The sequence below is a fragment of the Pagrus major genome, chromosome 11 (genome assembly GCF_040436345.1).
Source record: "Pagrus major chromosome 11, Pma_NU_1.0".
NCBI classification, from domain to species: Eukaryota; Metazoa; Chordata; class Actinopteri; order Spariformes; family Sparidae; genus Pagrus; species Pagrus major.
Genome location: NC_133225.1, coordinates 16,829,079 through 16,851,980, shown reverse-complemented (window position 1 = coordinate 16,851,980; position 22,902 = coordinate 16,829,079). Strand labels below are relative to the sequence as shown.

The window sequence follows — 22,902 nt, the reverse complement described above, 5'->3', positions numbered from 1 at the left end:
AGGTCATTGGCTGAGGAGTGCCTTGTTAACATATAAAATACAGTGCTTTAAAGTAGCAGTGTTTAAGGCAAGAATGACACTTTCAATATACACTTATACACAACTCCAAACAGTGTGATGTAGACTAGATTAATGTATTTTCATTCATGCGCATCACATACCATCACGTGACATTTTTCATGGTGACACAGCCTCTGAGGGGCACGGGGCAGGCTATGGCATCATCCACCTCAATGCAAGTGTCTATATAAGGGTCCATCAGAATCATGTTTGGGAATGCTTTGTTACTCTTCCTCTCACCAACCAGGTATATCTGGCTGCTGACTGTTGTGCAGCCAGAGAAGAACTTCCCATCCAGACAATCTTCCTCCAGCGTGGTCCACTCATCTGTCTCCACGTCAAAACGCAAAGCTTGGCCCCCAAACAGGTAGAGGGCACCGTTGAGCTCTGTAGCAACCAGGTCATATCTGAGAAATACAATCAAATACCACTGAAATATCAGTTTGAAAATGTCAGGAATCAAAGACAGAAGGGTGAATATTCACTCACCGTGGAAATGGAGAATAGGAGATCACATCCCACTGATCCTCCTTCGTCATATACCTCTGAATTCCACCATACGCCTCCCCGTTTTCATCCAGGCCACACGCCACGTAGATATACGACCCCAGAGCGGCAGTTGCTGCCCTCTCCACAGCCGTATCCATGGAGCTCACCTCCTCCCAACCCTCCTCTGACCCCAGGACCAGCCTTTCCACATCAGCTACGAGCCCTTCATCCATGCTGCCCCCCAGGACATACAGCACCGAGTCCAGCCCTATGGAGCAGTGGCTGTGCCTGGACTTCTGCAGGGCTGGCCCGTCCACCCAGCGCTGGTTCCCACATTCATATATCCTGACCCAGTCCACACTGAACCACAGCACATCCCGGAAGTAGCCGCCTGTCACAACCACATTGTCTCCTACGTGAAGAGAGAATTAGAAAATAAAGACGTCAACTTCAGAAAGAAAAAAGCTGGAGTGCTTGAACAAAATGTTAAAAAGTTCAAAAAAGAAAAATCCAAAGCGCTCTTCTGGGTAAAGATTAATAGACTTTATTTAGATGGCTATTTCATGATGAAATTTTGATGATGCACGTTGAAAACAAGCTGGGTAGCGACCCACGTGTAGTGGCACGAACAGCCTTCTTAACCATTTGCCAGAAGATCGTCTTGGATGATTCTTTTTCGAAAGACAACGTAATGTTCAGAATTGCATGACTATTCAAATGTCCTATATATGTATGTTGTGTTAAATGGCATTTAAAGGTCCCGTGTATAGGATTTAGAGGCATTTAGTGGTGAGGTTGCAGATTGCAGCCAAGGAATTACCCCTCACCTCACGTGCCCCTACAGCGGCTGCTAAAAAAGTCGGTGTTTGGTTTGTCCGTTCTGGGCTACTGTAGAAACACGGTGGTGCAGCATGGCAAACTGAATGGAAGAGGACCCGATTTAAAAGGCTCATTTTAAGATAATTAAATACAAAGATTCTTAGTTTCAGGTGATTACACACTAACAAAAACATTATAAATATTTTTATTGAATTTCTACCAAAAGATCCTCCTAAATCCTGCACACCGTACCTTTAAATATACATCTTCAAATAAAGAATAAATACACATGCAGACCCTGACTCATCATCAGCTTCACCCTGATCCTCCTCTTCATCACATCATCACTGTCATTATTCAACCATTACCTACTGCGGCTACCGAGTACTGTGTGAGGTTCTTCCTCTGCAGAGGTGCACAGCTCTGCCATCGACCACTCGGAGGGTGAAACTGGTAAAGTGCCTGTTGCTCCTGGTCGTGAGGTCCACCCAGGACAAAGAGGGTCTCTCTGGCTCTGGTCCTCCTCATCGACCTGCCCATGGACCAAGCTGCCGGGAAATGTTCATTCAGCATGCAGATGAGCTTGGCTCTGGGGTCAGAGCTTTTCATTCTGGTCAAAAGTTCTGTGATAAACGGTAGAGAGAGCGACTCAGGCCTCACCAGCTCAGTGAGCTCCAGAAAATGTTCTTCTCGTTTTGGGTCAAATGACGCCCAGCGCAAGGTGGCCTCCAGGGCCTGATCATCTTTATGGATGGCCAGGTCATCACTGGCAAGAAGGTCTGCTATGGTCTCCTTAGACAGGGACAGGAAGTCCTCTTCGGCAACAATAGCAGGGAAGTGTGAGAGCACCACCTGTCTGGCTGCCTTGTAGAGCTGAGTGCAGCCCAGCTGCCAGGCGTAGGCCATCATTCCCAGACAGTTACTAAGGTGCAGCTCACGCTCTAGGAACTTGCAGCACAGCAGCCTGGCTCGCTCTAGTTGTAGAAAGTCTGCAGTCTCAAGGATCCCCAGAACATTTTCTCTGTCGAGAGCCAGGTTGGACGTCCTGCTGTATTCCATCAAAACCCTGAAATGCTTCACAGCCACACCTTTGATCTCAACTCTCCTTTTGGTGCTCTCAATGCCGCAGCCAAAAAACAGAGCCCTGAAGTAGGGACTCTGCAGGGCCAGTCGTTGACGGTTGACATAAAAAAACTCTCCTTCTACCTGCAGAGTACCATCAGGGATTGCATCAGGTTCAGAGTCTTTCACATGTAAAGTAGATTCATCCTCCTCAAGGTTGTGTATCTGTTCAGAGACAACAGTGATTTTAAAGCTTTGGGGTTTAAGCTCAGTGTCAGCTCTGCAGGCCATTTCACAAGAAACAGCCTTCTGCGTAGTGTCTCGTCCTCGTTCTGGTTTTCAGCATACCAACTGGTGGTATTAATAGATTTTACCCCTTGGCTGACCTCCAGCTAAACACAACAAGGAAAAGGAGGTCAGTTTGAAAAATAGATGTTAATTATAATAGATGTCTGACATCAGCTCATAATAAAAAAATAACGGTTTAATTAGTTTTTCTGGTTAGTAAATTAATTAACAGAGTCAACAAACTAATAAACAAACTGATGACGTCACTGTAGGCGCTCGACGATTTGATTGGTGGAACGTCTCTGAGGTCAAAGTTTTACTTCCGTGTCACGCAGCTAACATGGCGGTGAGTTCGTATGCTTTTCGCTTTCATTCAAATATCTTTTTAACTTTGTACCCATAAACATTCTCAAGGATATCTTTAGCAAGTGATTGTTACTCCCGAACAGGACCTGAGATGTAAAATAACTATTCTGAAATAACGCAGCGTGTTATCTTACATGTGCTAACTGGGCTAGCCTGGCTAAGCTAACCTAATTCATGTGAGTGTTTGTGTACGGTTAGCTTGAACGGTTACAAACAATGTCCGTTTTCTCTGTGCAGGATAAAGAAAAGAAGAAAAAGGAGAGCATCTTCGACTTGTCCAAATACATCGACAAGCCGATTCGTGTGAAGTTTCAAGGAGGACGAGAGGGTGAGTGAAGTTAATGCTAATGAATTTAGCCAGTCTGAAACGAAGCATGTTTGAACACTGTTTCTCTCAGAGTCAGTGAATTGATCATGACTAATGCAAATGGTGTGTCTTCCTCTCCAGCCAGCGGTGTCCTGAAAGGTTTTGATCCTCTGTTAAACCTGGTGCTGGACGGTACAATCGAGTATATGCGAGGTAAGTTACGTCCACATGAACTCTGGGCAGGAATATGAATAAACGTGAATGAAAAAAATGAGTCAAAATGGACCAATGTGCCCTCATGAGTGGGCTGACTGTGACGGAAAAACATTGTCATGGGAAATGTCATTATGTACAATGTGACACCGTGAAGCCAGTGGGCTCATTGTTAAATGATATAAACTGTATGCAGAGATGTTGACAACCTCAGGAAACTTCAATCCGACACAGCATTAGACTTAACCAATGTCTGTAACCTGGTGTTTTTTCAAAGTCTGTGTCCCCATTTTATTTCTTTGTACCCTTTCCCCTTTCCTACCCTTATAAATTATTACATGATGATGCCTCTTAAGCTGCAGAATTTCACTTGCAACCACTAAAGTCACCCGTTTGTGGACCATGAAGCCTACAACTGTTGTTATCCACCCTAACCCTAACGCAGGAGGCGTCATGAAGTTTTAGGGCTTCCTTTGTAATATTCAAAGCTTTTCGTGCTATAAACACCGATATGGCTTTTAGAGGGCTGATACCGAATATTAGAAATCAAGGAAACTCAAAACCGATATTTGGGACAGATATTCATTCATTCATTCAAATGAAACTCTTTGTGTCAGAAATTTCGAACTGCCAGCGATGGAATGAATCTAAGTGTAATTTACTGGATGTGCATGCCATTGTCTTTCATAGTGAAGATGCTGGAAGTGGCTCAGACAGATTCTCTCTTTTGAAGCCCTGTTTTGACACGCACGGTGAAGCACCAGATGTGTTTGACTTTGTTAGGATCTAATTTAAAGGAACCCTGTGGAGTTTTCTTGTAAACAAGTTTTTTTGTGTTTGTTTATATTCTGTTACTCAAAAAAATTCACTGTTTCTATCCTTGAGGACTAACAAATGTGTTGCTAAGATTTCCTTTCTCATAACACATTAGCATTGATTTTACTGCCACGTGTACATGAGAATAGTGTGTATCGTGTCCTCCGTGTGTGCATGCAAGAGACTGAACTAAATGGTGACCCACACACATGAGCCGTGCGGCGCAGTGTTATTGATGGTTAAATCTCAACAGGTTATCTCTTTTAATAAAAACACGTTCTTGTTTAACACTTGTCCATCCTGGTCTGCCCAGATCCAGATGACCAGCTGAAGCTGACAGAAGACACCAGGCAGCTGGGGCTGGTGGTGTGCAGAGGAACCTCCGTAGTGCTCATCTGTCCTCAGGACGGCATGGAGGCTATACCAAACCCGTTCATACAGCAGCAGGACGGCTAACACACTCTGTCACACACTGAATTACAGTCACACACACACACAATTACCATGCACACAGCTGAATATTTTGTGGGTTTTTTGTTTTAATTTTTAAAAAAACATTGTGTAAAACAAATTAGATTTATGTTGTTAAAATTCATAATAAGGACACTTGAAAGCACTTCACTTTTCTTTCTGTCTGTGATGTGCAAGTTTGCAAAGATTTGAGTTGTCGAGCCCAAAAGTTTGGGAAGTGTTAACAGGACCGTTTTCTTTTTATCCAGAATAAGTCAACTTTTTACTATTCTTTGTTGTTTTTGATAAGAAAATAAAATGAAAACCTATGTTGAGTGTTGTCATTTTTGTTCTCCCTTGTTGTGTACATGTTGGATGTATGGAATGAGAATATGTGACTCGGAGAATCCTAAAAGTTGCAATTTAATGAACATGAAGCTGCTGTTTTCACTGTGGTACAGGCATTTAACCCATTTCATTAGTCTGTCCACTGGTATTTTTTATAGGTTCTATATTGGCTACAGCAACTTTACACCCACATTATTTTTAATAATAAAAGATTATATATTATATCGTTTATCTTTTATAACCTCGGGCCAACTAGTTCAGACCACTTAATGGGCTTCTTAACCATTTAATGATCATAGTCTTTGGATTGGCTACAGCTCAAATTCCCTTTTTCACACAGTAACGGAAGTATTTGATTGTGATCTTTGGAAGTGTTTAAATGAATAAAGGGAGTGTGTGTGTTTTTTTTTTTTCAAGATAAGCCATTCAAGCCTGTCTGCACACTGACAAAGACACATTTGTGGTCATAACCGTGTTGAGTCGGCAGCACTTTAAGTAGGGTGGGGGAATAATGTAAGTAGACTGATTTACCTTTGTTAGGATTGTTCCTTGGAGGGGGGTGGGGTGGCAGGAGGGATTCTGTGTTGGCTTTTACCTAAAAAAAACAACAACATTTTAAATGACGGATTGTTATTTGGGGATTTGTATTGTGACCCGTGTATCCTGAATTTTGCTCCAAAATTGTATTTAAATTGTGAATAACATACTCCATAAGGTAAGACTTACCTACTCCTACTTCACTTCCTCTCGCTCTCAACATAAGTGCAGTAGGTTACTAAAGGCACCTTAACTGATTAAAGAGACTATAATCCAGGTAAAAGCACCCACAATGCTTTGCCAGGTGTTGTGAGCCCGGCACCTGCAGCCAGAAGTAAAAAGGCTGAACTCAGGAGGCTTCGCTCCTCCTCTGCTGCTCAGTCACTGTGTCAATGGAGCACAGACAGACAGCAGCCAGAGGCAGTACTGAACTCAGCTGAAGATCTTTCATCTGGCATCACTTTTCTCCATCTTGCTGTGATGTTTGTTGCGTAAAGCAGCAGCTGATGATTCGTGTTTACCTGCAGATTATGGGAGCTCCGAGGTGACAGCAGAAATGCCTGTGCACACCGGGGTGTAACCAAGAGGATCAGGATCGATGGGAGGAGGGTCGGCCGGGGATTTCTTGAAGCTGAGCCGACTTCCTAAAGTAAACTGAACAGGTGAGTTACCTGCGGGACGGACAGGGCACGCCCCTCGGCAGGTGGAACAAATAGCGGACCTCTCGCTCCTGTCCCGTGTCTTCCTCCATCCATCTATCTCTACCTGTGTGAGAACTGCGGGATATCGTGAATGTCAGAGGAATGAGAGGAGAAAGAGGTGAGTGAGTTTACTTCAGAACATAAAGCCTTTATTGTCTGATGCTCCAAACCGATGCGCCTGCAGGCACTGTGCGTAATTTACGGTAACAGCGAACAATTAACATCCTCATCGAGTCCGAGTGTCTTTTTTTTAAATCCTATTACCTGTAAAACTTTAGAGAAGTTAACCAGTCTTCAGTCTGACCTTTTCCCACATCTGACTTGTGATCGCCAGGCAACATGGCCTCCATGGTCTCTTTTACGCACAGCCGTACAACCTGCAGCCAGCTCTGCTGAACAGATTTACCGCGTGAAAACAAGACATACTATTCAGTATTTATCGACTTCCTGAAGACATGAACACACTTTGTTATCCTTCCAACAAGTCTGCTTTTTCCAACCTACTTTAAGGTTAACAATCTTTGTTTTCAGTTTTTTTGCTTTGAGTTTTGTCTGATAGAAGTCCTCATGCAAAGCAGTGGAGCACAATACATATTTCATATTGTCATGAGGTCTACGGCTGAATAATATATCGATATTATACCGTTATCGTGCTATGAGACTAAATATCACCTTAGACTGTTGACATGTTTGTTATTTTGTCCTACTTTTAAAGGCTGCATCAAACTAAACTGATTAAGTCATTTTCTGAACTACTCTTCTACTTGTTCTAATACTTGTCTTTACCCACTTACTCATTATACTCACATTACTGATGATTATTGATCAGAAATCTAATTGTGTAAATGTTTTTGTAAAAGTCGTCCCTACAATATTGTCACAATATCAACAATGTCAACGTATTTGGTCAGAAATATTGTGATATTTGATTTTGCACCCAGTTCTACATACACAATATATTCTTATCAATATCAGGATATTCTGCTGTCCAGCCTAATCCAGTGCATTGTTATATTGAAGAGTATCCTCTGATAGTTTAGGTCAGGCCTATTCGACTGGCAGCCAGTGGGCCAAATGTGGCCCTTTAACAACTTCACTCTGGCCCTCTGATCATTTTATTAATAGGTTAATTGGCCCATTCATCAGTTATGTCTGTTGCAAAGCACAGAAATACTCTTATTTTAGTAAAAACTTGGGGGTTTGGGGATAACCCCAGGATGTTGTAGCAGCAACTCTGAAAACTCAAATAAAGCGAAGAAAAAATTAAAAGTGCATTGTTTTAACGCGTTTAAATTCCTTGTTTTACAGATCAGACATAGGGGATGTAAATGTCCAGCCCCTAGGCACTCCTACCATTAATTACACATTACTGTATTTCTGCCAGGACTGGATCATTTTGTCTCTCTGGCATTATGATACTGGCCACAGTGGAATGTGAGTTGTGAGGTCGGTGCTGTGAATCCAACATGGAGCTGAAGAAGGATGGAGGAGGAGGAGGAGGGTCGTGGTCTTCTTCAGGAGCGTCTTCTGCTCCCTCCCACCCCTCCTGCTACAGGAGCACCCTTGTAGCCTTCTTCCTCTTCTTCCTCGTTATCGGGGTCTTTGTAGGCCTGGTTATTGGTGAGTCTGGAGACGGTATTTAGCTGTTATACACGTATTCTAAACTCGTGAAGCATATTTGTAAGGAGAAACCGTTTTTTGTGTGTGGTTGGCAGCCTACCTGGTGCAGGAGCAGCATTATTTCATGGAGACCGTGGAGCTGAAGGGTCTGAAGTATGATCCTGTTCTGCAGGATGAGAACTCTGGTTACTTCATAGTGCTGTCATCAGTTTTAAAGTCCAAGGTTAGTCCAGAGTCTCACTATGTTTCGAACAATATTTCCTGTACAAAATATTAAATATTGTACATTTTTTCACTCTCTTTCAGATTAAAAATGTCTTCATTGCCTCATCAATATCACATCACTACATTGATTGCAGTATTGTTGCCTATGGGTGAGTTAAAGCTTAAACTGACGTAGATCATTTACACCAAGCAAGGAACAACATTTTCTGTTCTCCTGTCTTCCCAGTAACATTAATGGTGACGTGATGGCGACGTTCAGACTGGTCTTCAGGGTGTCCAAGGTTCAGCAGTATTCAGACAACTTTATTCTGGACGTGCTGCGAGCAGGGCTCAGCTCAGCTATGCACGGCAGACCGCTGGAGGTGCCAGAATTTGGAGAGATCAACGCTATCGTCTTACTGGGTAGTGAAACTAAACTGTCATCAGCTGACTGTCTGTGGGCCTGCAAGTGGATGTGTGTAGAGAGAGTGATAAGAAATAGGCCACAGCTGTAAGCTTTTGTCTCAAGGCCTCCACTGTCCTCACAGGATCTAATGTTTTTCTGTATCATTCCCAGGAGCCAGCGGGAAGTCGTTTTATGCGATCGGCGATGAGATGATGGGTGAGTGAATATGTTGTTAAAGTGTATCTGCAAATAATCCTTAAGCATATGTGTACACCCAAATCAATTTTTTTAGTCTCTGCAATTGTTCCTGCTGAAGAATGCACAATAATATCGGCACATCATCAACAGTATCGGCCGATAAACACTAATTATGCACAAAGGACAATAACTTTTCACTAAGTAGTTTTATTATGTATGTATCTATGTATCTATGTGCAATATACAATATGATATGTACTATAAGAGTAGGCCTAATATTGTGTTTAATCCATTCATTAAGAGAGGTTTGATGATCTCTGTAATTGGGTGGAAAAACATGTGCATATACATGTATCAGTATCAGCGTCAGCCAAAATGCATCCTAAAGTTCATCTTAAGTTAATATGAGCCTTGAGTGGTCTAAGTTAGAGAAATAAATTCAGTATCCTATCCTCTATACTGTCCCTCCACAATGGCTCAGGAAGAAAACATAGACACAAGAAGAGCACTTCGCACTAAAGTGAACTAAAACTTCAAAAGAACCTTGATTTGATTCATTCAGACTGCAAAAGGTCTGTTACTATTAGGGTTAGCTGAACTTTGGAGTATATTTCTGAATGTGGTAACGACAGTGGATTTTGTCCGCCATCTCTCGCAGTGGAATCACATGATTTTAAGACAGACAAAATATCCTTTAAAGCTCTGTAATATTTGTTAAATTGCAAAAAAAAAAGCAAAATTATCCTTTTTACATTTTTAGGTAAGTATACATTGTTTTACCTGGAGTTTCCTCTCTTCTGTAACTCTCATCCTGCTGTTTTTCTATCATGTGTGCTCTTCAGCCAGGTGTCCTGACAACACCTTCACGTGCGATAACGGAGAATGTGTCACCAAAGTGAACCCAGAGTGTGACTTCATCCCCGACTGTGCGGACGGATCTGATGAAGCTCGCTGTGGTGAATGACTTCAACTTCAGATTTACTTCCACTGCCTTCCATTCAATTTTCTTTTTCAGTTGCTTCTGTTCAAAAGCACGCCTGGTTGCCACAAACTGCAGCAGAGTATACTGGCACCAACAGGTCATAACTGTGTGGTTACTGACAAAACCTCATCTTACATTATCCATCTTCTCCCCTCAGCCTGTGGCACACGTCCTGCTATGGGGACTCGGGTGGTGGGTGGTGAGGATGCTCGGGAGGGGGAGCTGCCATGGCAGGTCAGTCTGAGGCTCCACGGACGCCACACGTGTGGAGCCTCCATCATCAACGAACGCTGGCTGGTCAGTGCAGCACACTGCTTTGAGAGGTAGGAAGCAACCTTTTGCATGTCACTGGGAGTCATTATAAATCTCCCAAGCAGTGACAGTTTTATTATTTCATTTTTGTAAGTTAATCAGCAAATCTTATCATTAAATAAATGTGCTAGTATATTTTAAAGTTTTGTCATCTCTTTTCTTTTTATAGGGACACTGACCCCAGAGAGTGGACGGCCCTGGTCGGAGCCACGCAGGTGAACGGTGAGGAGTCCGAGTCCAAAACGATTAACATCAAGAGGCTGGTTGTGTCTCCAGACTATAACCCCATGACCACTGACAACGATGTCACTGTGCTGGAGCTGGAGACACCTCTCACCTTCAGCTCCTACGTCCAGCCTGTCTGCCTGCCCTCCACATCTCATGTGTTTGCCCCCGGACACAGCTGTATGGTGTCAGGGTGGGGCGCACTACACATGTTAAATCGTAAGTCTGCCTGCAGGAGAACAGCGCAACAGATTTTTTATTTTTTGGTAACCAATACTATGACATCAATAGTGTGTCAATATTTGAACAGCTTTTAGCTTTCAGAACATATTTTCCTGTAAGATAATGTTGAGAAACGAATCAATCAGAGTGTGGATATGATAACTAAACAAGGAATTAAACATAAGACAGTTGACAAAATTGTATCCATCAAGAGTAATGCAAGGACAAGATAACATTAAGCTATATTACAATAGTTCCACATGACATATAGTCTCATATCACAGGATTACATTACTATACCCCCGACATCACATGTAGTTATTCTAGATTTACAAAAATATAAACAAGAATAACACAAGTTTTTTTTTTTATTAAGGCAACACACGAAAGTTTTCTGAAAAGTATGTTTAAATATACGAATGAGGCATTATGTAATCAAATGACTGATCATTTTCATAAATTTCCAGAACAGAAATCTAAACTAAATAAACATACATGCGTACTTCGAATGTTTTCTTTCCACTAGTCTGAAAGAAGACATGACACAGAAGCAAAATCTCAAAACAATGTTTTTGCCTGTAGTGCCTTAAAGTATGTATATGTAGTATGTACATTGGGAAAAGAAATTGAGAAACTAAGCAAGGTCATATTTACAATATTGATAAGGTAATAATACAAACTCAGAAATATTTAATATTTCCATAACTGGATAAAAAATTAGTCCTCAGAGGAAAAGTCCTAGAACACTGTTTGAAGCTAGAAAGGTGGCAGGGTCCGCCAGATATGAACAAAGTAAAATAGTATGAAATTGTGTTGTCCTTTTAAGGTCAGTTTGTTTATTCAGTCATGAAAATGAAGACATTTTTGGTTTATTTAGTTTGTTTAAGCATGAGAATCAAACAATGAAGATTTCTCTCTTCTGATAAAAATTTCGTCATAGTGCACCTTTATTATGGACTATTTCCTGTGTTGAAATAGGATCAGTATGAGTGATTCAGTTGTCCTGTGTTCTTCTGTCACTCAGCTGAGGTGCCTCCCTCGCTGCAGAAGGCACTGGTGAAAATCATCGACTCCAAGGTGTGCAACAAATCGTCTGTGTACAGAGGGGCTGTTACTCACAACATGATGTGTGCTGGATTCCTGCAGGGCAAGGTGGACTCATGTCAGGTCAGTGCTGCTTCACTTGGTGCACATAAAGGAGGCTACAATAGCTCAAACTATCAACTTACATTTTCTTACAAAATGTTCTTGTCTCGGGGCAAAGTTTTCATCCATACACTGATGATCTGTGTCATCTTCTTCTGCCTTGAAACTATAAGTAGGGTAAAAACTGTATGTTAACTATGGTCCCACCCTTTAAATAGAGGCCTGTAGGCCGTTGCTGTGATGTTCATCGCAGCATAACAGGATGTGTTCTGTTAATGTTACAGTGAGAAAAAGTAAACACAGCACAACATATAACCCACTGAATGGCTAAGTATTCATACTTGATATGTTGCATTCTGACATTTATCTCAAGACATACATTTCTGTATTCTTTGCTCAGCAACCCTGAAGCTGGTTGCAATTTGGTGCCCGAACAAAGTTTTCACAGGACAACTTTCACTTTCAAGTCATCTGCCGAGTTTTCACAGTTAATTGATTCCTTTTGTAGTCTATAAAATGTCAAATAAATTGTGGAAAAATCATGATCACAATTTCCCAAAGCACAAGGTGGTGGCTTCAATTTTCTTGGGTTTTGGACAAACAGTCCAATAATGCTTCATTTACTGGCATTTATGATTTTAAAAAAAAGGCAGCAAATGTTTGACAATCTCGCATAAAATCATCTGAAATGTATTGTCAAATATTTTGCAATCAATTTTCTTTCAATCAACTGATACAGCTCTAAACCGATCTTACATCAGTGTAACAGAGGTCTCGTGTTCTCCCTGCAGGGTGACTCTGGGGGGCCTCTGGTGTGTGAGGGGGCCCCAGGCAGGTTCTTCCTGGCTGGCGTGGTGAGTTGGGGTGTAGGCTGTGCCCAGATCAACAGGCCTGGGGTTTATTCCCGTGTCACCAAGCTCCGCAACTGGATTCTAAGCCACACAGATCCCAGCCTGGTCCATGATTACTCCCTGCATGTTCCCACTGTGCCAGTTACTGTGACAGGAGGAAGCTTTAACCATCCACCGGTACCCAGGACCACTGCCATGACGGTGTTGTCTGCACCAGCACTACCTGGTAATAGAGTGAAATCTATCATTACAAATATGAAACAAATTCAATTAGTAGTCTTGCACTCATTCTACATGATCTGTCATGTTTTCCAGTATTGAACTGCAGTGGAACCTTCCAGTGTAGCACCACCACCTGTATCAGCAAGGTCAACCCGGAGTGTGACGGAGTCCCAGACTGCCCCAACCAGGCCGACGAAAGAAACTGTGGTGAGTTCACGTGTGAAGCGGTGCGCTTACTGGTTTTAAAAGGAAATCATTCTGATGTGTGTCTTTGTTGCAGACTGCGGTTTACGTCCTGCGCTGGGCTCACATAGGATCGTGGGGGGAGTAACAGCTCGAAGGGGAGAGTGGCCTTGGATTGGCAGTCTCCAGTATCAGAGACTTCACCGATGTGGCGCCACTCTCATTCACAGCAAATGGTTACTCACAGCAGCACACTGCTTCAAAAGGTACTGTGTGTGTTTGGATAGAGACTTACTGAAACTACATGATGCAGCACAGCGGCACATTAAAAACAGCACACAATAACTCTTCCATTATAACCCCCAGTGACTCAAACCCCACTAACTGGGCTGTGAGTCTTGGTTCTGTGCTGCGCTCTGGGGTAGGAGCCCTGGTCATCCCCATCCAGAGGGTCATCATCCACCCAGCCTTCAACGGCACCAGCATGGACCACGACGTGGCTCTGTTGGAGCTGGCAGTCCCAGTTCCCATGTCCTACACCATCCAGTCTGTCTGTCTCCCCTCACCGGTGCACCGTTTCATGAAGACTGCAGAGTGCTACATCACAGGCTGGGGATCCATGAGGGAGGGAGGTGAGATAATTAAAATCGCACTGAAATCAGGCAAAGTGTTTTCTAGAAAGCATTGCACGATTGCAGAATGATATAAACATGTTACAGCAGGATTGACAATTGGAAATCATTATTCATAGTGAATTTTAACAAGTGTCTTAGTTGTAGAGATGCTGGTGAAAAGAAAATTCGTCCCCTAAATTCAAAGCTATGCTTCAGGCAATGGGAACCTTCATAGAAATGCAGTGCTAAAAGTACAACATTTCTAGAGGAGTAAAAGTCTTACTTGAATCCTCAAGTAAAGTTGTTAGTCTCCTCTCCTGATGCTAGAACAATGGATGTGAATTGAAATTGGTTTGTAGAGCTCATGCAGAAAAAATGTGTAATCAGACCCACTAATATGATATCTGGCACAGGTTCATTGACCAACCTGCTGCAGAAGGCTGCAGTGAACATCATCGACCAGGCAGACTGCCAGCAGTCGTATGGAGACGTGCTAACTGCTAGTATGATGTGTGCTGGCTACATGGAGGGAGGCAGGGACACCTGTTTGGTAAGCTGCAGGAGGACATTTTACTGTATAGACTATGCCTGACACATACCTTTTAACACAGCTTGGAAATGGGCCGGGACATCTGGGTGCTTCTGTGCTGGCAGCATCTGAGCGGTAAGATTGCGGACCAAGATAAGAGAGAGCAGAGGAAGAGGGGCCATGGCTCCGATTTTACAGTGAATGATTAACCAGGTCACAACAACGAAAATGTTGGCCTTTACTCTTCAGAGGTTTCTAGGACTTGTGTTTGGATAAAGTAAAAGCATATGATTAACATTAAGATATTCTCATTGTGGTGCAGACGTGATGGAGAAGTGTTGCTTGTTGAGGAACATTGCAGCACTTATGTGAGAGATGCTTATCTGATGAGAGAGAGTAGACTTTCTTCCCTTCAAATACAGAGCCCCCCTTCTCACCTGCTCCCTCTCTGTAATCTTCTTATGTAAGGAAATCCACATGCATTCCTGTCTCGGTCAAAGCACCTGGCATCTCAGCAGCGATCCAAGTGACATTCTCTTTGTACCTTACTCTTCTGCTTCATCACTCATCCTTAATTATTTTAGTCTACTTAACATACTGGAGACCTAAGAGCATTGAGGTGATTTTAAAGACCTATTATGCTTTCTCGTTTTATTTACTTTCCTTCAGAATTTTATACAAGTTCTTGAGCATGGAAAAGGTCTTGAAAGTTAAAAAGCCCAAAGTCCGCGACAAAGGGAGCTTCTTTCTCCAACAGAAAAAACTGCTCCTGAAACACATCGTCAGTAATCCTCCCTTTAATCCCCTGACCTTGTGACATCACACTATGTCATCATTTGCATAATTTATGCCAATATTCACTGTAGAAGTGAAGCTAACTAGAAGCAGAAAACACGTTAGAGGCGACCGGGAACACCGTGAGCAGAGCTGGCTCAGGCGTACGTGAGCCGACCAATTAGAGCAGACTGGGTATTCAAGAGATATGGCCTTAAAGACACAGGAGCTAAAATGTGTATTTTTGTCTGATGTGTATGTAAACCTATTCTAGCAGTAACCCAAAATAATATTATAAACCTGAAAATGAGCATGTCTCTTTTCCACTATCCAGGGAGACTCTGGGGGGCCGCTGACCTGCCGTCAGCCCTCCGGCCAGTGGTTTATAGCTGGAGTGACCAGCTGGGGACATGGATGTGGGCGAATTGGTTTTCCAGGGGTTTACACTCAAGTGACGTCCATCAGGAAATGGATATCTACATACCTGCCTTTCTGAAAAGGCAAAAAAGGAGCTAGACAAAAAAACTACAGACACAGGACACAATGGATTCTCCTGACACATCTTCTCCAGAAAAACTGTACTGTACAAGGACTCATAAGTCATTCACACATAGTTTCCACAGTATTGACCTGCTGGTCATGGGTGCTGTTTAAAATACTGTGCAATCATCTGATCTGGGACTATCCTCTTTCATAATTTACTGAAGAAACAAGAACTGTGGCTTATGGATGTCGTACTAGCACATGCATATTTATTTCAGTTATTTATTTGTCTGAAAGTTACTGTACATGGTGTTTTCATTTTGTGTGGGGTTCAGAATATATGAGGTGCATTTATGGGTACATTTGTTTGTCTTTTTGTATCTGTTCTTAGATGCAAATGTAATAATTTTTCCTGAAAGGTGGGTTTTCTGGGGAAAATGTAGTTCTGTGTGAAAAAAGAAAAAGTGGTATTGGGACTTGAGTTTGATTAAAAGGCAACTGTGGTGATGTTTCATTGACAGTTATACACTAAAAACCCTGATTGGCAAGATTTATTGATTTATTTTTTCATGAAAATCATTCAATTTGCACACAATCACACCACAAAGAATGTTCACAGGCTTTTCTGGCTCTTACTTTCCTACCCAAAAAAAAAAAGGACTGTGGTTCCCAGACATTTGACAAACCATGCACACAAAGCTGAGAGAGGTTCAGTACCCCGTGTAGAGCAAGGCAGACCCTGCTGAAACAAGCCCACTACTGTGGAGGGCTGCAGATAGAGTGACAACTAGAAAACAGGTCAGACAAAACAGTTTTGTTCTCCAGGCGTACTTTGATATAGGACTGTTTGGAGGCTTGTGAATGTCAGGTTGACGGCTGTGAAAACACCAAGTTGCTCCTCAAGGTGATTTTAAGCAGGTCTTTTAGAGTAAAAGCATGTTATGGAGAGTCTGGGTTGTCCCTTGAGGGCACCGGTTGTGCTACTTTTGCATCTCTCTTTGAGCACATACACAGTGAGAAGAATTGGAAACAAGGCTGAGCACAATGCTGACAGCTTTAAGGAGCAACTGTATTGACTGAGTGGCTGTCTACAGTTATTGGGATTATGCGTGCTAATTATACAGGCTCTTCAACACAAGACACATTCAAACTCAGTGTGATGGCAGGAAGGTGTCTGTACTTACTGCGGCCACACTGCAGTAAACACATAATATTATACTTATTACAAAAAACAGTGGACTAATGTGAGATGGCCAAATCTCTGCATGCCTTTCTCAGGTGCTGTTCAGGGGGGCTGAAACATATCCCAGCATACACTGCACAAGACATGGGGTACGCCCTGGAGAGATCACCAGGGGTTAGCACATCCATACAAACACATTCACACTTTTATGTTCACTCCAACGGGCAATTTAAAGTTTCTGATTCTCCTGACTTTCATGTCTTTTCAACACACAGGTCCAAATTGCAGCTTTTCTTACAATGCATGTTTACTGGTTAAACAGATGATTAATTATTTATAACATAAAAACACAAATAATCATACTTTTGTTACTGAACTGTTCCTCAGAGCAAAATGAAAATGTCCACAGAAGACATTGTTATGGCTAGAGTCCACAGGCTGTGCTTTCTTTGCCTGTCCGTGAGGTATTATGACAGAAGTTGATGGTGTACTGCTGCTATGGGACCACAGTACACACTGGTGCACAGCTCCTGGCCTCCAGCGGCAGACTGTGCTCCTCCTCAATGTAAGCAGCAGCCTGAGGAAGGGAAGGGTGACGAGAGGGATGTTCACATGCGAGCTCTTTCCCTCTGTAATCTGGAGTTGTATGTTCGGGATACGGTGTTCCAGGCATCCATATACCGGTCCATGCACATTGCAATACATTTCTGTGAGGACAAAAGCAAGGACATTTACACTCTGAAGAAATATTCTGAAATTCTGTAGCAATTCAGGGTCTCTTAAATCAAAACTAATGATAATTTTCATTATAAATCAGCCTGCCGCATTGGTCTATTTCATATCAAAAAATTGCCAAAATGTGAAGTACACTGTCCCAGAACTTAAAGAATAAGTTCACAGTCATCATCTACCCACTACTCAGTGGGTTTTGTAGTCCACCAAACATTTCTGAAGCTTCACAGCTGAAAGTGCTGCAGCATTCCCCTAAACAACTATAGTAGATGGGGACTTGTTTTAAAAATTACAAAAACAACAACAAAGACAATAAACTTTACATGGCTGCATACACGTCAACTGATCTCCGGAAGTCTCCGGAAGCCCCAAGATCCCAAATTGATTTGAAAAGATGTAATTTACACCCTTTTTTAAAACCATGAAACACTGTAGCTGCTAAGCTAAAATCATTAACACACAGCCTGTCTGAAGTGGTCTGAAGTGTGCGAGCATGTTTAGGAGTAGGCTGCAACACTGTTTGCTCTCGAAGTGTTATATGGCGCCATTTTATGTTGTTTTTTGGTTGTTTTCTTTAGAGTTTAAAACGAGTCCCTATCTACTTAAGTTGTTTAGGTGAACGCTGCATGGCTGTTTTGCTGTTAAGCTCCAGAAATGGTCTTGGACTACTAAACTTCACACAACTTTCCATCGGGATGAGGGTGGGTAGATAATTTCTGAATGGGTAAACTCATCCTTTAAGTTTTCATATTAAACCTGCTTGTTGTCAAAAAATTCAAAGACAGAGTTCACAATCACAGAAAACCACAGAAAAGCAGCAAATCTTCACATTAGAGGCTAGAAGAACCAGTGGATTTTAATTGAAATATTAATCACGCAGTTTATATATAAAAATCATTAATAATGGTTTCAGCTCTAACCTTATGGCATCTAAAGAGCACATTTAAACACATTATGGCCCGACACCTACCTGCTCAGAGTTGTCCAGCGTGCTCCCAGGTTTACCTATGCACTTCTTGAAACATTTGTCTGTCATTCTCTGAAACATGAAGACATTGTTCATTTATTATCATATATTACTGGACACAGATGACAACAGAAGTTCACAACACTGCCCGCAGAGCATGAAGGTTAAACGACTCTCCGACGGCTAAAACTTTACTGTGTTTAAGGTACATGTGGTCAGAGAGTCAAGGTTGGTTGGACGTTCACGTTAAGTTGCATTATATCAACAGCGTTTCAATGACTAGCTAACGTTACTGCTCTTTGAGTCATATTTTATCAACACGGTAACATATAGATAAAAGTATCGTCATGCAACATTACGCCAGGCTGCTCATACCATCTACAGTATATGTAATCATATTTATTGACCCTACTCTTCCATGAATTAGGTTTCAGGGGAGTCCTGCTAGCTTAGCAGCTGTGTCCAGTGATTTACCTGCAGTAGCTCCTGTGCATTAGCCACCGCAATCTGGACCTTGACCTGCTCCATGATGGTACCGGTGTCCACTTTACCTCCGGATCCGCCTGCTGAGAAGTCTGAACCGAACCCGTCCATTTCTCGACCTTAATGTTATCTTTACCGACCTGCTTTGACTGCACGTGTAAACAGCTTCGGCTAGCTTCGGCTCACGCAACTTTTCGATGCCCTTGACAGCGGCGGAAGAGTGCATACGTCATTTCCGTGTCGGGTACTCCGACATGGGAGATGTAGTTTTCGGGGAGTGGACAAGGTCGAGTTAAAATATATTAAATACACGCTGCCAAAAACCTTTTCTGCGTGATATTTTTAAACACAGAGTTTGTCATCAACACATACACCAGCCGCCATCCTTTTTTTTTTTAGACGTATGATACTTCTCGTAAAAAACACTATTGGTATAATCACTTTAAGAACATTTACAATGCCTTGAAATCTTCTTTTTGATGTAAATGTCAATATTTCCCTTCCTGTTTATTTTTTTCTCCTTTTTCAGTTTTTCTTTTCTTTCTTTATTGAAGATACGATTTGGTTTCATTGCTGTTATTATTGTAACGAATTGAAAAAAAATCCCTTCCAACAATGCACGTGCGTGCTTGTACTCATGTTTGCCACAAGGTGGAGATATACTCCACTGAATCAATCAGTTTAAATCTGTAGTTTCGACTTTTTGTCAAGTATGCTGCCAACAGATAGGCCAACCTATAACTATTAATAAAATGTAGTTTCTTTATGTGTTATTTAATAGTTTAATGCTCACATCTGTAGAGTTTAACTTTTTAGATTCAATACTATATGTAGATATAATGTCACACCTTTATTTAGAGGACAGTTTAGAACTATTATGTCTGCTTTCATTATTTATACAAAATGCCAAGATAAACCATACTTTTGTTTGGTGTTTGTTTTATGTTTTGTTGGTTTGTTCGTGGGGGGGGGGGGGGGGTTAATATCAAAACTTCCTCCATTAACATCCTAAACAGTAAGACACAGCCTGGACTTCCACCTTACTATGTTTTTGCTGTTGTTCAATATGTTGTTTCATTTTGTTTCTTTAATTTTATTGGCACTTGCATGTACACACAATGTATCTATGCAATCATAAAGTATAAACTAGCTAAAAATGTACTGTATTACTGTATGTAATACAGTACTTGAGTAAATGTATTTAGTTACATTCCACCACTGGGTGGAGGCGGGGGTGGGGGTACATGTATTTCCAAAACTTCATAACTAGCTTTTATCTCATGCTGATCCTCCACAGTGGGCAGTATCGGACAAGAAATTCAACACAAAATGAATAACAAACACCCACAGTGAGTGTTTTTAATCATCATATTCACTTTATCTGTTGCTGTTTTACCAATCTGCCTCTGTAGATGGAAAAATAAGTGACAATTTCCGTTAAAATTAAACTGGGTAACTATGTGGAGAGCAGGAGCCAACGACATAAATAGAAAGTCCTAAGAACCTCTGCATTGTTTGGTGTTGAGGCGTAGGCATGAGGATGACCCCTTCCGAGGACCCCTCTCCTTATGTTTCAGACAGGATGACCTCACTGAGGAGACCACCTGCCTGGAGTGAACAAATATGTGGTACAGTGAGTCTGCAGGCAACAATGGAGTGACGGTTACTGTCATCTAAACAGGCAGTCTGTGAGAGGCTTGTTGCGATGCTGGGGGCATTGAGGAATAATTGCGGGGGGTCTGATTAGTGGCGTGCCTGCCTAAGAGTAATTAATGACCAGTTACACAATGCTCGCACCCACAGCACATCCAAACACACACACACAGGCATAAATCCGGCGACCAGTTTGGCTCGAAGCCACTGGGCTGAATGGGGGGGAAGGGAGGGTTGTGTTAAAGTGCAGCAAAATGAATTAACCCTAGATTACAATCATGAGTTCATTAATCTAATCTTCTTAAATTCGTAATCTCCTTTAGGCACACTTGTGTATATGAAAGCATTTGGCGCAGCCAGCTACGAGGGAGGCTTCAATCGACACTGGCAACAATGGTTTTGTGAATTACCAATGAGTGTGTTTATGGGGTCAGACTTTGAAGGTTACACAGGAATGTTTAGTGGGTATTTTAGGGCTTTCAAGATTTTGGTGACTTGAGGTATTGTGAGGAAACAATAGGGAATAGTGGGTAAAAAGAAAGCTGCCTGAAACAAACACACATATGCTCCTATTCACAGAGACTCAGACAGAAACAGCAGCAGCTTTTAATCTTCAAAAGCAGCTGTTGAGTGACAGCAAGAGGGAGCGAGAGAGATGGCGAGGGGGGGAAACCTGAGCAGTGTGGCATCAGCTCTGGTAGTGGTGTTTGAGGTGTTAGAGATCACACAGCTCTGTGTACAGACTGTCTCTGCCAGTTCTGAGAGGGAGAAATTGTCCCAAGAGCCTCTAGTGTTTGAATAAAAAAGAGACTTCAAATATTCATACCATCACTGATCCATTAGCAAATGTTTCAAGTAAACAGTGTTCAATTGTCTCCTCTGCTGGCTTCCATGAGGCCTTTTTCACAGCAGACAGTTTGACTTGTTAGAGCATGAAAAGCACAGGTGGAACTATTGACAATGACTCGACAAAGCATGCACAATAGCAGGGCACACCTAAATGGAATCAAGCTGCTATTAATGTCATTGCACCTGCAGACACGTTGGGACATGTACCAACAAAGACTCCTGCACAGAGAAGAGACTTCATTCCTTAATCTGCTCTCTATATCTCCTACATCGATCTCTAAAGTACTCGGATACTTCTCACTTTCATCTTTTACTCTTGAGTACATAGAAAATGTGCACACATACACACACACCATGAAATTCCTTGTATGTGCAGGCTGACTTGGCTGCTTCTTGACTGACCTCATTCTTGTCTTGATAGCTCACGAGTGCTTAAATCCCTTAGAAAATTCCAAGAATTCAGCTGGAGAAACGATCTCATGGTCCTCAGAAGGACTTTAACCTGCCATCACATGACCATTCAGACTGTTGTTTATGTGCAGCTGGCGAGTAGATGAAGGCATGTTTCAGAGGGTTATCTAATTATATTCATAACCATGTACATTATGTAATCTGATTTTTAAACTCAGTGTGTTTAAATTTGATGAATCATTGCTTCAGTAGGCTATTTCTCCCCCAGTGTTTGATTTCTGGCAGTGTGGAGATGGCATTCAGACCTCCATGTTTGGCAGTAACAGTTTACAGAAAGCTTTACTGTTGACTGAATAAATACAATTCAGCCAAATCAAAATAATTCTGACACAAAACCACATATTTGGAACAAAGTTTGCTTCAACTCTCAGTTCTTTTAAATGCAAGCTAAAAGTATTTCTTTGGCCAAGGCTTTAAACGAAACTTTGGGGCAATTTATACATATCTCTCAACGTACCATATTCTTCTTTAATCTACCTGTTGTATTCTATTTTCACATTTTCCAATCTTTTTTTATATGTGTAGTTTTGTGTAACTGTGTATTTTCTGTCTTAATGACTTTTCATGTCTTATACAGATCACTTTTGCCTTCAGACCATACAGATCAATTGCCTTGATGTTGAAATGTGCAATTAAACCTGCTTTGTCTTTGGTAGTAGTGGAAGAAGTACTCAGATCTTTTTACTGAAGTAGAAGAAGTAAAAGTACTCATTATGCAGAATGGGCCATTCCAGAATAATATATATGTAGCGTGAGCCTGTTTTTTTGGTTTGGTAGTGATCTCCGGTCCCTCTAGGCTGTGAGCAGTAAGCAGGCTACAATTAGTCTTTGTTTACTTTTCTTTAATCTTCTTTTAATCAGGACTGGACAGTGTGCGCCCAACTTCCCTCTCCCCCACCCCTCACAACACTACTTCCTCTTTGCACAAGTTACTCTACCTCTGTTTCAATCATACCTGTCCCTCCTTAAACAATGGCAGGTAGGAACTACTGTTCATTCTTAGGCAAGGTGACATGGAATGCAATTTAAATGTTATACATGTGAGTATGCAAATAACAAAAGTTAAAGTGCAGTAAATGATCATGAAATGATGATTGTACTCAACAGTAACTCAATTCTGCATGTCCAAAACTATTG

General features: G+C 41.9%; 4 protein-coding genes across 4 annotated transcripts; 2 read left to right on the top strand and 2 right to left on the bottom strand.

Moving 5' to 3' along the window:
* Positions 1-163: 163 nt before the first annotated feature.
* Positions 164-2,721, bottom strand: LOC141004787 (kelch-like protein 23). Its single transcript, XM_073476446.1, has 3 exons — positions 1,737-2,721; positions 550-961; positions 164-467 (listed from the first exon to the last, which is right to left on the bottom strand). The coding sequence occupies exons 1-3, from the start codon at positions 2,719-2,721 to the stop codon at positions 164-166; spliced, it is 1,701 nt and encodes a 566-aa protein (XP_073332547.1).
* Positions 2,722-3,033: 312 nt separating this feature from the next.
* Positions 3,034-5,087, top strand: lsm7 (LSM7 homolog, U6 small nuclear RNA and mRNA degradation associated). Its single transcript, XM_073476669.1, has 4 exons — positions 3,034-3,064; positions 3,322-3,412; positions 3,533-3,604; positions 4,734-5,087. The coding sequence occupies exons 1-4, from the start codon at positions 3,059-3,061 to the stop codon at positions 4,874-4,876; spliced, it is 312 nt and encodes a 103-aa protein (XP_073332770.1). The 5' UTR covers positions 3,034-3,058; the 3' UTR covers positions 4,877-5,087.
* Positions 5,088-6,190: 1,103 nt separating this feature from the next.
* tmprss9 (transmembrane serine protease 9) lies at positions 6,191-15,926 on the top strand. Its single transcript, XM_073477067.1, has 16 exons — positions 6,191-6,574; positions 7,841-8,076; positions 8,172-8,299; positions 8,383-8,450; positions 8,528-8,703; positions 8,858-8,906; positions 9,731-9,840; positions 10,024-10,189; positions 10,348-10,622; positions 11,650-11,792; positions 12,563-12,848; positions 12,938-13,051; positions 13,125-13,293; positions 13,394-13,659; positions 14,055-14,191; positions 15,279-15,926. The coding sequence occupies exons 2-16, from the start codon at positions 7,923-7,925 to the stop codon at positions 15,438-15,440; spliced, it is 2,403 nt and encodes an 800-aa protein (XP_073333168.1). The 5' UTR covers positions 6,191-6,574; positions 7,841-7,922; the 3' UTR covers positions 15,441-15,926.
* A 37-nt stretch (positions 15,927-15,963) lies between these two features.
* timm13 (translocase of inner mitochondrial membrane 13 homolog (yeast)) lies at positions 15,964-18,999 on the bottom strand. Its single transcript, XM_073477066.1, has 3 exons — positions 18,784-18,999; positions 18,313-18,381; positions 15,964-17,317 (listed from the first exon to the last, which is right to left on the bottom strand). Exons 1-3 carry the CDS (start codon positions 18,901-18,903, stop codon positions 17,219-17,221), a joined length of 288 nt encoding a protein of 95 aa, XP_073333167.1. The 5' UTR covers positions 18,904-18,999; the 3' UTR covers positions 15,964-17,218.
* Positions 19,000-22,902: the final 3,903 nt, after the last annotated feature.